The sequence below is a fragment of the Aphelocoma coerulescens genome, chromosome 2 (assembly GCF_041296385.1).
Source record: "Aphelocoma coerulescens isolate FSJ_1873_10779 chromosome 2, UR_Acoe_1.0, whole genome shotgun sequence".
Taxonomy (NCBI): domain Eukaryota; kingdom Metazoa; phylum Chordata; class Aves; order Passeriformes; family Corvidae; genus Aphelocoma; species Aphelocoma coerulescens.
Window position 1 is genome coordinate 116032002 of NC_091015.1, and position 13582 is coordinate 116045583.

Genomic DNA, 13582 nt, shown 5'->3' on the forward strand with positions numbered 1-13582 from the left:
CATATTTCGTGTTTGTTTTTCAGCTGATGTGAAGCAAAACTGCCTCACAAGCAAGAGCTCATTCCGTGGCTGTTTGAGGAACCTTGTTTTGACTAAGGGCCAACATACAGAATTGTTTGACTTTAGCAGAGCTTTTGACCTGCGTGGAGTGTTTCCTCATTCCTGCCCTGGAGCTGAGCACTGAACTGTAGCAAAGCCCGTCTGGACTGAGAGAGGGCTTTTTTTTGTTGTTGTTGATCTGTTATTTTGCATTCTAATTTCATAATGAAAAAAAGAACTGGTAAGAACCTGCACCTCTTTGATTTTTCTGGTTGTTTTCCAACTCAGGTCATTTATTTTTTTTAATCAGAAGTTCTATGCCTGCATTTTAACTAAATGGTTTTAAACAAGAAATACCTCTACAACAATTTTAATGGCATTTATTGGGTATTTTTCTTTCGGGAATTTTTATTAATCAGTGTTTACGGTATGTTTTCTTTTGATTACTTGACAGTATTTCATTTTATTGTGTGTTGACTGTTTTATAAGAACATAATAATTTTGGACCACATAATAAAACTACAATAAACTGCATTATTTCATGTAGTTCAGTTGTCAGTGTATTTTAGTTAGAAGAAAAAGAGCCTGAAGGTAAGAAGTTACAAGTATGCACACCTCAGGGAGGTTGGAACTAGATGATCTTTAAGGCTTCTTCCAATCCAGGCCATTATATGACTCTGATTCTATGAAATATAAGTGGATACAGTCCAGCAGAGGGAGCAGGAGACTGACTAAATTTTTTGAAGACATAATTTTGAAAGTCTCAGATTCAGAGTTTAATGAATAGAATTTTCTTGGTTACACTTCATAGGGTAGCTCCAGTTCCTTTTCCTTCTGGCTTAATATCCAGTGCTTCTGATTCTCATTACAGATACATTGGCTAGAAGGATTATATTCCTGTTTATGCTTTCATGGAATCTATGGCACAGAGAGGCCTATGAAGGCATAATATGTTGCTGAAGGAACAATTTGGGTCTTATTTGGGAAAAACTCTCTCTTTTGGCAATGAAAACAAATGCATCATTCTTTGTACAATAGTATTTCTTATAGGACACAGGGAGGCACTTTTGAGGCCAGTCTGCAGTTTTCTTTTTCTTTTTTACCGTGCCTGCCTCTGTTTCTAAAATGAGTCTTCCAGTAGTTCTCTTAAGCCAGGTTTGGGGGAAGTGTGCTCAATCTGAATCAAGAAAGGACATCCATTCATCAACTGGCCAGATCATTGAGCAGTGACAAATGTGTCTCATACTTTAAATATGCATCTGTAATAAAGATAGTTCTTTGCAAGTCACTTCCATCTCCTCTTTTTTTTCTCTGTGAACTAGCGGTATTTTTGTTTGCTCCTTCCAATTTTATTTGGTTTTTACTATGCATTTGTACAATTTGTTCTAAAGTTAGTTTCTCCTCTATATATTTTGTACTATTTCAAAAAATACTGGCTGAAATGAAACTCCAAAGCAGTTTGCCATTGCTTTCAATGAAGCAGGATTCCAAGCACTGTGTTTTGTACATTGCATCGAGGTAGTCCAAGAGAAGAGCTCCCAGAGCAAAGAGCTCCTCCCCTTCAGCAAGGGTGGCAGAACATGGTCCTCTGTATAGCTGTTCAAGGGCCGTAACAGCCCAGTTGCTTTTGAAACAGATACACCACTGCTCTTTGTAATCTCTGCCCCCTGCTTCTATCCAAAATACATGTGTTTAGATCTGAAGAGCTGGCTTTGTTATATTGTTTTTATTTCTGACATGGATACAATACAATGGACACACTCTGCTGTACAAATACACTTACATGTTGGCGTACTTCAACAAAACACGTAACATAATGAGGACTGTAAGGGAAACGTACGTACAAACACTTTGCTTTGATTAGTGGCATTGTATTATTTTCCAGAGAAGACACACACTAATAGAAACCCATTGAAAAATAAAAATGAAACACCGTGTGTTTGTATTCATTGTCTATTAACCCCAACATCTAATCTCACAGGGTTCACATTACAAACATAATTTAGGCAACATAGTTTGGACTAAGTTTCATCCATATCCCTAAATATGTATTTTACTAGATTTTTTTTTGTAATTTCAAATCTTGCCTCATACAAAAAGAAATACTTTGTCAGTGTTAATGTCAGTGTTAATGTGAAATTGATAATAGTAAGTAAGTAGTAAACGTCTAAGCCAAAACATTTTTCCTGGAAAATGCAGAGTGAGGTAGTTAATATTATACATGGACACAGACACATTTGCACACACACACACTTTCTAATGACATTAGCTGCATTTACAGGTTAAAGCATTCCAGTCCGTTTTGCAACACCTGCTTTTTACAATACTCTCTCTCTCTGTGTTGATATGCAAAATGCTGTCCTTGTGGAACCATGGAGCATGTAAATGCTTGAGGCATCTTTGGAATTGTCTCCCTGCTTGCTACCATTTTCTTATTAATAGCTTTCCACATATGTTACTTTTTGTTAGGTGACAATCCTCTTGTAACTTAGTTTTGACTTCAACTTCTGTTAGGAGGAATGAAATTCCCCATGCCTCCACCAGCATCTTGAAATACAAGATCTAAAGTTGAGACCTCATATCTCAAAATACTATTCAGCTTGTTCCATTTGTCTGCTGCATATTAAATCAAGTTAGTGTACCAAAACAACACAAAACAACTTAATGTGGAACAGTATTAACCACAGTACACATGGGTCATTAGGGGCAGTTGTATCAAAAGAGAATTATAACATTCTGTTTCAGACACAGGAGGTATTTGGCCATGCTGTAATAGTCTGGGCACTCTATGTAGAATCTGGTTCATCTGCTAATATAGTTAGCTAATATAGTTGTAGGCAGTTTTAGCATAAAATAAGAGCTCACAAGGTGGGTTTTATTACATCATATTTGACTTTCTTAAGCTGTGAAGTGGTAAAAGTCTTCCAAACCCCCTTGTATTCCATATGGAACACAGGGAGATCTATTTCAGAAATAACATTGATGAGGTCCAGAACATGCTGAGCAAGTTGCAGTGTGGACACAGTGTGTCCTTTCCCTTGCACAGCCATTGAGAACACAGAGTGAAGAGAGTGGGCAAGATGGAGGAGGTCAATGTATTTCTCTGGAAGTACTGTTGGAAGTTAGCTCATTTGCTATGACATTTCAAATTATTTTCTTAATGTTTAGGCTTTCTGTATAGTCACAGAACTCCTTTTAGTTGGCTATAGATACAATGATGCTTAGTATTTATATGATTCTCTTTGTATTCAAAGCACTTTCCACATAAAAAGCCTTTGCTGAGTTTGTTCTTCCCAGATGGATGTTTATAACTCCTGATCTGCTCTGGGAATTGTTTGGCTGCATCTGAGAGTAGAATTTAACTCAACTAATTCTCATGTTTCCTTTATATGGAAAGTACTAGTCCTGCTTTACAGCTGACAGACAAGGGCAGCATAAGCGGAAAGAGCTGTCCATTGCCACAGAGGGAACTGAAGGGTATCGGGAGCAAAGCACATGACAAAACGTTTATGCTTAGTCCTATAAACAAGTCACAGATCTACTATATCTTGTATACTTAAAATAAATAGTTGTCAAAATAAGGAGTGTATTTTATAATACAACTGTCCTGTTTTTCTCCTGGCTGCAACTATGTTTCCTTTAGTGTTAAGAAGAAAAAGGAGAAACAAAACCAAAAAAACCCGAGAAAACCCCAAACCAAGCAAACCAACCAGAAAGTTAAAAATGTCACTGTTTTAAAGAAAATGAAGGGATAATGTTGCTAAATTTTTATCATTTTTTATCAAGAAGATAAGAAAGAAGACAGGATCTGCCCTCTGTAGACATTATTGTTGCTGGTCAAGTCACTGATTTAATGTTGATTTCTTTCACTGACCACTAACAATGAAAGTTAACTACTGGAGAACATGGTTAACTTGACACATTTTAGAGCTCTGCTTCTGTTTCAGATCCTCATTGCACAGCTTCAGCAGAGCATCACAGGTTACAGGCTTTCTCTGCAGGACAGCAGAATTTATGTTTTCCTGGATGACTAGGTTGAGAGTGCTTCTATATCGCTATGTGATAAACAGAGCTTCTGCCTCATCCCTGTGTCCAGATCAGGAACAGAAATCATTGCTCAGGCTGGGGGTGGTTTCATAGTACAACATCATCTAATGATGGGGACATTGCAGTGCAGTTGAAGGCATTGGTTCCACTTACTGCATATGACACAGATGAAAAAAATACTTGGCTCTTTTCCAGAGATTTGTGATTTCCCGACTCAACAAACCTCTAGTTCAGCATAGCCCAAAGTGAGATGACCAAGTGAAGAACATTGCTTGCTCTTGTGACTAGCTCCAAACCAGACATCGTATCTGACATTCCCAATGCAGGTGCAGCCCACAATTCTCTTGTCAGCTTGTGTGTTTCTTGGACTGCATGTGAGCTCCAATTTGCTATGTATTTGTAAAACCCCCAGCACAACTGGGCCAGTTTGGCTATGGTTTTAAAGACCTAATGTGTAAATTATTAAATCCCTTTTCTCATTGGAAACCCTTTTTCTTCTCCATGCTGTATTATACAAGACCTGAACAAAGATCTCTCTTGTCGATGCAGCTGAAGAGTACAAAAACTGCTTACATATTAAAACTAAAATAAACAAAATAAAAAGAATTAGGTTACAAATTAGAAACTATAATGTTTAACGAAAAAGATGATGACTATAAGTGGCACTGTTAACACATCTCATAGTCTGGCACTACACAGATATAATTCTGAGGGTATCAAGTAAAAGGCAGAGCTAGGGGCATATGGCCTTTCTCACCCAGCCTTTGTCTCCTGAAACTTGTGTGACAGGGGAAGGAAAGAGAGCATGGTTCGTGGCATTACAATTGCACACAGCTAAGGGATCCAGACAGACAATTTTGGAAGACGGTAGTGAGATACACAGTGGTACATACATTGAGCAGTACAGCTGTCTATAGTTCCTCCTCCTGCCTCCCTCCCCCATAATCAGGTACTCATGAGGAGTGACTGAGAGACAGGTATTGCAGTAACACACACTGTATGCGTTTACTTTCAGCAGAAAGGTTTGGTTTTTTCACAGCTGTCTTGGCACTGCTGCATGTTGAGCTCCTGCCTTCCGTGCCTGACAGACGCCTTCTCTTCTCCAATGTCTCTGTCGTGCTTCTGTGTTATGCTGTGGTCAGTAGTGTTTCATTCATCTGATGCCACTGCATTATTTCCAAAAATCTGTGTTCCGACACCAGGTCAGGAAGCGAACAACTCATGCGACAGGTTGTTTTCTGTGCACCGTACCTTGGTCTGCCCTCCTCACCTCCTGGGCCAACTGGCACCAGTGTAATCCATGTGAAAACATAACAAATGTGGTATTTCTCTGATGGTTCAGAAGCTGGAATACCAAAAGTACTGTGTGTGCTGACCATCAGCTGGACAGTACAGTAGGAAGGAATGATGTCCTGTAGCTACCATTTTGTTTCGTCTCTGCAAGAGCTGCTTAAAATGACAGGCATCACTCTTGTCCATTTGGCTTTAGTCCAGTATACTGCTGCCTTCTGCTTCAGCTGGCTTTTGGTTTTATCACCCATTCTGCCTGAGGATTTGCACGGTAGACATCTAACATGAATGCATCTGGATCCAAACAGTGCTGACCTGAAAAGGAAATTGTCAGCCATGAATCACAGCATGTTCTGAGCACATAGGGACAGAGCTGTGTTAAAATGTCCTTGAACTTTTCTCCGACTTGCACACAGCAAGCCTAGTTTGGTGTGTCCATCCAGCTAACATCTTGCCTGGATACACAGAGTGCTTTTGGTAAATTTGCCAGTGATTTTACTCTTTGAGAGTCATGAATTCACTTTCACTTCCAGGCAGGATGTTCTGCATTACACTGAGTTATGGACAAGACCTTTAGTCAAATGGTGAATATGGTTTCTTTAGAAGCATCAACAGCACTGTTTAAATGCTACAGTATGGGGGGTTTAATTTCTTTGGATTTACTGAGGTGAAATTACAAGTCCCTGACTTCTCTTCTATACTATTTATAAATACTGAAAAAGTAGCTCTGTAAACAATGTGTTCCCATCCAGCAGGATCTTGTAAAGAAATTCAGGGACTGCATCAATGTTTTTGGCAATTGCCAATTTGTTGGTTAAAAAAAAAATCCTCTGAACTCTGCTGTTTTATTAGCTGGTGATTGGGAAGTTGTGGCTGCCTTTGCCAGAACGAGCCATTTTGTGCCTCTTAGTTGAGTAATAAGGCAATAAATTCTAGAGTTAAGTTGATTTGTTGGACTATATTGCATTTACATGGGGTAATGAAGTAATTTAGCTGGAGAGGTTACTTTGCTGTGACACAGGATTATGGTAAAATTTTTGTACAGTTACTTATAAGGTCACTGGGGTCCTAATGATTGTGAAAGCAATATAAATGAATTAATGGATAATCAGTGGACTAAGGTACCCCAAAGGATCTAGGACTATAAAAATAATTTTAAATGAAAATGCAAATTAAATGTCCCAATTTTTTGAAAGCCCATGGTGGGAATATTTGGGATTGTTTCGCAAGGCCTTTAGGATCTTTTTGCTGTTTTAGCATCAATTGGTCATCCTGTTTAGACAGGCAAAACAAATCACTAATCCAATTTAGCTTTGTGTATCATCAGTAATAAAGACTGATTCCCAATTGCTGATGAAGTAAGTCTGTGATGTTTTGTAATAACTTTACAGAAACTCTTTAGAGCTGAATCTAAAAGAAATAAGAAATAATCTAATCAGGTAATTCACAACTGACTCCAACAGACCATCCAGAATTTTGGTATGAACAGAGAAAGGAGAGAGCCAGGATTGTGCAATATCAAAATCTGGTTTTTGACCTTTAGGCCAGAAAGTTGTGGGGCAAGCCACTGTTGTTGTTTTTACAAGAAGTGTCACTGCACAAAACAGAAGAAGACAAAAGCCCTATTGCAAGGAATTTGCAGTCTAAATAAAGCACACAGGTTAGTGTGAGTATAGAACAGGCACACACGCAGGGGCTGAATTCTCTTTCTGTGGGTTTTTATTTGAGGGCGGTTAACACTTAGGTACAGTAAGAAAGAATAGGTCTTGGAAAAAAGCTTGACAGCAATGTGGAATGTGCTTGCAAGAGGAAGACTAAGGATCTCTTAACCATGGAAAAATGCTCAGTTATGAGAGTGAGAGAGGTAAGCAAAAGGTCAGATGCATTTGGCAAGACTGTCAGAAGTGCTGCTGAGATCCAGCCGCTGGGTTCATTCTCTCCTGTGGGGTGCTCCTCCAGTTACACTGAAGTTGGAATAAATAATGACATTGATTTTAACAGCTTTTGGGTCAGGCTCCTTTCCTCCAAATGGACTGGAGGGTAGGAGAGACCCAGCTGTGTCAAAGCAGTCTGCCCTGAAGTGCTTTAGGAGGTTAAGGACAGTCAGAATTAATTTTCAAAATTGAGACCTACCTATATTTCCTCCAATTTCATGTAAACTTTGGATCTGGCCTTTCATGCTCTGTGATGATCCATGGCTAGGATGGAAAAAAACCTTTCAGTTTGTCTTTCTGTTATAACCACTGCCTTATCACCCACCATCTATGGTAAGCTTGGTATTTTTTCCCCTGTGAACTGCCTTATCAAAAGCAACAACTACCAAATGGACCACTGCAGAATAATGAGTCTGCTACAGAGGTAGATTACTGCATCACAGTCAACTAAACCTTCTATATTATTTATTCAAAGAACAGAATTATGTGGTAACATGGGAAGACTTCGCAGAAAAGACTTTCAGATACAATTTACCACTTCCCATAACTGTTAATAATTATTACCTTACAGAAATAAAAACATCTTAGACTTATGGACAGATGTAAACCAATCCCTTTGGGTTCTCTATGTGGCAGGTCTATAAAATATATGTTTAATGTACATTTTTAGTAGTGGTGTAAGGGAGGGCAGATTGATTCTGTATAGGAGCCAATTATTAAGTAAAATAAAAAGAGTAATATCAGTGGTTAAAATTTCTTTGACCAACATAACCATAAATTAGCAATTTTAGATTAGAAGAAGAGTTCTTGTAACACAATGAATCTTTGAGGAGGGAACAATCTATTAATTTATAATTCTGACACTGTTGTTCAGGAAAAACAAAATGTTCTGCTTTACCCACCTGTTTTCACAGTGGAATCGAGCCAGGATGTCTTTGGCTTTTGTTTGGCTGTTGAGTTGAATTGCCATAGAGACTTTTGAATGCAGTGGAGCATAAACTCTTATCACCCCCTCAGGTATGTCAGACTGCAAGTATGGAGGAAAAGTGACAGCTCCCTAAAATCAATATTCAATAGAGTAAGTCTAAGGCAAATATTGCTCTAGCTCCATTCAGAAGCAGTTCTGCAACCTCATTTCAGGTTACTTGCAAAAATCACTGTCCTGCATTCACTTGGTTATTCAAAAGACATTTACAGTCACACAAATGCAAGTTTGTAGACACAAATCAGATACAACACAAAGACACAAACTCTTTGGTAAGTATCACATAAATACACACAGGGTAAAGCCTTTGAATTTTAACTTTAACTTATTTCTGTTAACACTGGTCAGTGAACCAACTGCTTATTTAAAAACATAAAAATTATTGAAAATATCTGTTCTTCCTTCTAAAGATGAAATTCTCCCGAGGCATAAAAATCCAGTTCTCTGTTTCTGCTTCCTATAGCTTCAAATAGATTGAACTGTGTGTACAGTAAAACATCAAGGTACCATATGGTTTCTGTTAATTTGAAATTTGACCTTGTGTAGGGTTCAAATGATCATCTATGAAGTTTATGCACTCTTCCATGATTAGTGGTGGATAAATCAATTAGCAATGTTTGCATTCCAGTTCTAATCCAGTTAATACCATGCTGACCAGAACACAATAGTCTCTCCAGTCTCTTGTCTCTGTGTAATTTAGAACATCTGAGACCTGGGGATTGCGTTAAGTGCTCTCAACGTTAAACTAAGTTATCCAAACAGAGTTTGCCTCCAATTTACCCTTCATATTTCAGCTCCTTGCCATGGCTACCCTCACTTTTATTAGATGTAATGCCAATTACTCCAATCAGTGGACTTGTCTTCCTGAAGGTGCAATGACTGCAGTAATTGGCTCTCCTCAGAGAAGGAGTCTATCAGCGTTCATCGCAGGCTGAATTTAACTTTGCGACACGGTAGTCTGCACTGTCATTTTAAACAAACATCTCTGTCTCCATCTGCAGTACCAATGTATGTCCTACCCCACCTAAAATATTTCAGTCAGTGCTGGCAAATTCTTGAGAAAGGTGAATCAAAATGGATTTACAACTCGTATAAAACACTTATTCTTTCTACTTTTTCCCCCATACATTACCTTCTGCATTTTCTCTCTTGTCTGTACTGATGGCTCATTCTCTATTTCTTATAACCTTGGGAGAAGATCATTCCTTCCTAATCTGTCTTTTCTGTTGTTCTTCAAGACTATTCTTCAACAACTATAGAGTCCTTTACCATTTCCTTGATTACTTCTCTTACAATTCACCAGTCTTCATTCTTCTAAACATTTATGGAAGATTCTAAATACTTTCTCTCCAAGTTATTTAAGGTAGTTACTACATGGAAATACATGTAAGTTGCTGTAGGGACTGTGTATGTTGTGCATAGAGATACAACATGCCTTGTTGCCCAAATTGTATGTTGCACCTAATATGTAAGATAATTTTAACTGTCCATCAAAGCAGCATACCTCAAGAAAGTTCCTAATCTCTGTTTCTAGGCAGCAGAGAAAAGTTGGTGGCTTTAAGACTTTCAAAGAAAGGTTTTTCTATCAGATTTTCTTAAGTCCAGACTGCCTCTGGAGCCCTGGAAATCCTCTAATGTATCCACCTCTCTCCTCTGACTATACAGGGAATAACAACAGAATCTACTTCACTGGGGACTTAACATTTAGACCCAGTTTAGGTCTCTAAGGCAGGTGAACTGAATTTTCTCTCTGCTTAGGAAGTTAGTGCAAAACTCTAAGACTAAAGCTTGCAAGGAGAATATCAAGTGGCTTGTACCAGGACATGGATAAATGCAATTAATCCTAATATGGTCCATCTTCCCACTCAGCCACAGATCCATGCATTGGTTGAGTATCTACAAATCATTGCTGTCAGGGACAGTCCACACATAACCATTTTCTTATGAAACAGGTTAAAAACCAGCATGTGTTTGTAAACAGCTTGCAGCTTTGGTGCTGGAAATCATTCTGCCTTCCTCACCTTTTATCAATCAATTCCCAAAGCTTTGTCTTATCAGGGTGTTGGACTGGGAAGCACACCTTTCAAGATAACTCTCAAATCAGCTTATTTTGTATGGCAAAATTTCCTGCCCCACACCCAGAATCTTTTGTGAGATAAAGGAGGGAGGCTGTTTAAAGCTGCCCTTGAAAACTGTATCTTTTTATCACACCTCTGGTCTTTCAGGTCTCTCTCGTTCCATCGTCTTTCTCCTCAGAAGTTTTCTCACTCCTTTGTCAAACATCAGCTGTCTCTTGCTGTTGTTCATTGCTGCCTCATTCATTTTTCTCACTTGGGAAATCAGGAAGGATGGGACCTAAAGGGAGGAAACCAGAGCTGAGAATATATAGTAATTTTTCCCCAGTATGTTGGGTCTTTAGAAAGGCACCAAATTTTAAGCAGCAGAAACTCTGTTTGTTCCTAGAAGATACATGCCATCAGTAGCTTCCTCTAGCAACCTACAGATATTCCTTTGGTGAAACTGTAGATCATCTTTCATGCCATAAGAAACTTTATAGTGATATTTGCAGCTGCAGGAACTTTATTAGGGGGTAGTCTCTGCAATCCCCATTATACCCTCCCTCTGTTATGAGGAAACAAGTTGAGACTGTCAATATCTTCATGCCAACCTTCAGAAGCCCAACAAACAGTACACACTTTTGGCCATTTTACTGTGGGCTAGACTTTGAACAGACATTTAATCTCATTCAAGTTTAGAAATATCACCTACATATCCAGATTAAATCATTCTTCTATGCATTACTCTGTATAAACAATGGTGTGGGACAGGTACTTCCAGAGGGCAACTGATGCTAAAACAGATGTCTTAGATAAGTGAGGTAACTCTAAATTCAGAAATACCTGTCAGGGTGTCTCATTCTAGAAACAGAAGACTCCATTCATTTTCCAAAGAAACTGTTTCTCCTTGGAAGGTCAGTTTACTCTGATTTCTGAAGATCTCCTGCATTTAGCAAAATACTGCACTGTAATGGAAGCATAAAGGGGGAACCAGCACTACTCACTGTCCACAGGATGTCCTGGTACCGAATTAAAAGCCGCACAATGTGCGCGGTGGTGGCGGCTGCTTGCATTTCTTGCTGGTTTGCACGTTTCCCTTTGTAGATGAAGAGGTTTGGTGCAACAATCATAGACACATTCCACAAATTCATCTTGTTTTTCCCCTCATTGGCAACCACCTTCTTCAGGAACTGAAGAAAGGCCTGGAAAAAACCCAATACTTGCTTAGTCTCAGGAAATAATTTACTTCTGAAATGCTCCATTTTCAAATGCGCATCTGGCTGCTATAATTGCACTTGGAGGTGAAATTTAGTGGTTTTTTCATTGTGTTTGGATTAATCTATTATTTGTTGGTACAACAACCTGTGTCAACCACAGAGGAATAGTTAATGTTATCAAAACACACATTAAAATATTATCTATCACTCAGAGCATAATACCAAATTTATAAGGCAAATACAGTGTCTACACTAAGGCTCTGAACCCTTTAGTAGAGTTAAGATGTACACGTATTGCAAGGGAATAGTTACTTTTTTCATAGATTACCAAGTGTCCATTTTGATGTATCTGTTCAATGTCTTTTATATCACAGCCACTGAGGTGATTAGTCTGTATTCAAGTGTGCACCAGTCCCACACGTAATACAACCTGAAGAATTTCTGCCAGTAACCCCCAAACTTTAATTCTGGGATAACAAAAGCAAGAAGAGCTAAGTGGTTGTTCATTGATGTTATTTCTGCACATGCTTGGCAGAGTCAAAGGAAATTAATTTTCCCTTTTGGGTAGTTTACTCAGAATTTCGCTTGAATTACTGAATAGTACAGAATGCAGCTATAGTTAGAGCTGAGGTCTACCAATAAGTCTTTCTGCAACATTGTTCTGGTTTCAGCTGGGATGGAGTTAATTTTCTTTCTAGTATCTGGTAAAGGGCTGAGTTTTGGATTTAGGATAAGAATAATGTTGATAACACACCGATGTTTTAGTTGTTACTAAGCAGTGTTTACACTTAGTCAAGTGTAATCTTTAGCTTCTCATGCTGCCCGGCCAGCAGGGGGGCTGGGGCAGCATGAGGAGAGCAAGAAATCTGCCTCTTTGAAATGAGTGCTTCATAAGAAATGATGCCTGGGATCCAGCAGTTGGATACCCCCCAGCAACTATTTCTTAGTTGCTTGTAAAAGAAATGACAGCCAGGGAATTTGAACATCTTTTCAAGGAAATCATCAAAACCACAGATGAATACTTTCCCGGTGCAGCATTTGAAAAAATTAGTCTCTCATTTAAAAGTCAAAAGAACCACAGATGGCAGGTGATAGCAAATGAAGAACTTACCTTGGCTGTGTCTCTGTTGGCTTCAGGCATCAGCATGATCAACAGATGCAAAGCTTGTAGTTGTAACTTGATCTTGGAGATTTCTAAGGACATGAATATTTAATATTTTTGAAATCCCAATTGCAATTGGTTTGTTCTAAAACCCTTGTGTGTCAGCAGTTCTAGAAATATCAACTAGTGCCTGGTTGAGACTAGCATGCTTAAGTGCAGATTAACCATACACTTTTTCCCAAATATAAGATCACCTTAATGAGTGGGTTTTTCCTCATCATCTTGGATATTTGTCACACGGGGACACGACGCTCTATAAAATTCTGTCTATATAGTAACAATCCAGTATTTTCAGTACTAGCTGTGTATTTGTTGTAGGCAATGAAGTCACTTTGTTCTGCACAGACACCTCCAGTTCAGTCTTCTCCAAACTGCTGACCCACTGTAACTGCATGCAGCCTGCGACTCACAAGGCGCACACTCAGCTATGTGAAGTTTATGGGAAGATGTCACCTCCTTCTGCCCTTAAAACTGCTCATGGGGACACTGAAAGCATGACTGCAACCTTATGTAAAGATCCTCAGTTTTCTGTACCAATTTGCTAATAAATTCACCATCCTGAGACATTCAGTCTGTCCTAGCTCAAGTGACTTTACAGTGAAGTCATAGGTATGGCAAGGTACAACTGCATTCTTCCTGGAAGAGAAATGAACAAAATGTACTGAGATTGAGAGGGTGTATGTACACTGAAAACAAAGCCCAGCTGCCTGAACCTTTCTGTGCTCACACATATCTCTGTACCAATGGTCTGACCTCAACATAAACCTTAACAGAAATAAAATAGGTCCAGTAGATCCAGTAGATAAAGGACAGGGATTTGAGTTTACCTTGCAGAAATTTTCATTTGTGAA

At 38.8% G+C, this 13582-nt stretch overlaps 2 protein-coding genes across 5 annotated transcripts in view; one reads left to right on the forward strand and one right to left on the reverse strand.

The window, feature by feature from the left end:
- Positions 1 to 1969, forward strand: part of LAMA1 (laminin subunit alpha 1) — a 103229-nt gene extending 101260 nt beyond the window's left edge. For all 3 annotated transcript variants that reach the window (XM_069004472.1, XM_069004475.1, XM_069004476.1), the window contains exon 63: positions 24 to 1969. In XM_069004472.1, coding sequence (XP_068860573.1) covers positions 24 to 184 — 161 coding nt within the window. In that variant the 3' untranslated portion in view covers positions 185 to 1969. The remainder of the gene's footprint in view (positions 1 to 23) is intronic.
- A 3546-nt stretch (positions 1970 to 5515) lies between these two features.
- The window catches only part of ARHGAP28 (Rho GTPase activating protein 28), a 72174-nt gene continuing 64107 nt past the window's right edge, over positions 5516 to 13582 (reverse strand). For both annotated transcript variants that reach the window (XM_069004478.1, XM_069004477.1), the window contains exons 10-15: positions 12681 to 12763; positions 11357 to 11554; positions 10507 to 10650; positions 8213 to 8367; positions 7510 to 7574; positions 5516 to 5691 (exon numbers count right to left, since the gene is read on the reverse strand). In XM_069004478.1, coding sequence (XP_068860579.1) covers positions 5600 to 5691; positions 7510 to 7574; positions 8213 to 8367; positions 10507 to 10650; positions 11357 to 11554; positions 12681 to 12763 — 737 coding nt within the window. In that variant the 3' untranslated portion in view covers positions 5516 to 5599. The remainder of the gene's footprint in view (positions 5692 to 7509; positions 7575 to 8212; positions 8368 to 10506; positions 10651 to 11356; positions 11555 to 12680; positions 12764 to 13582) is intronic.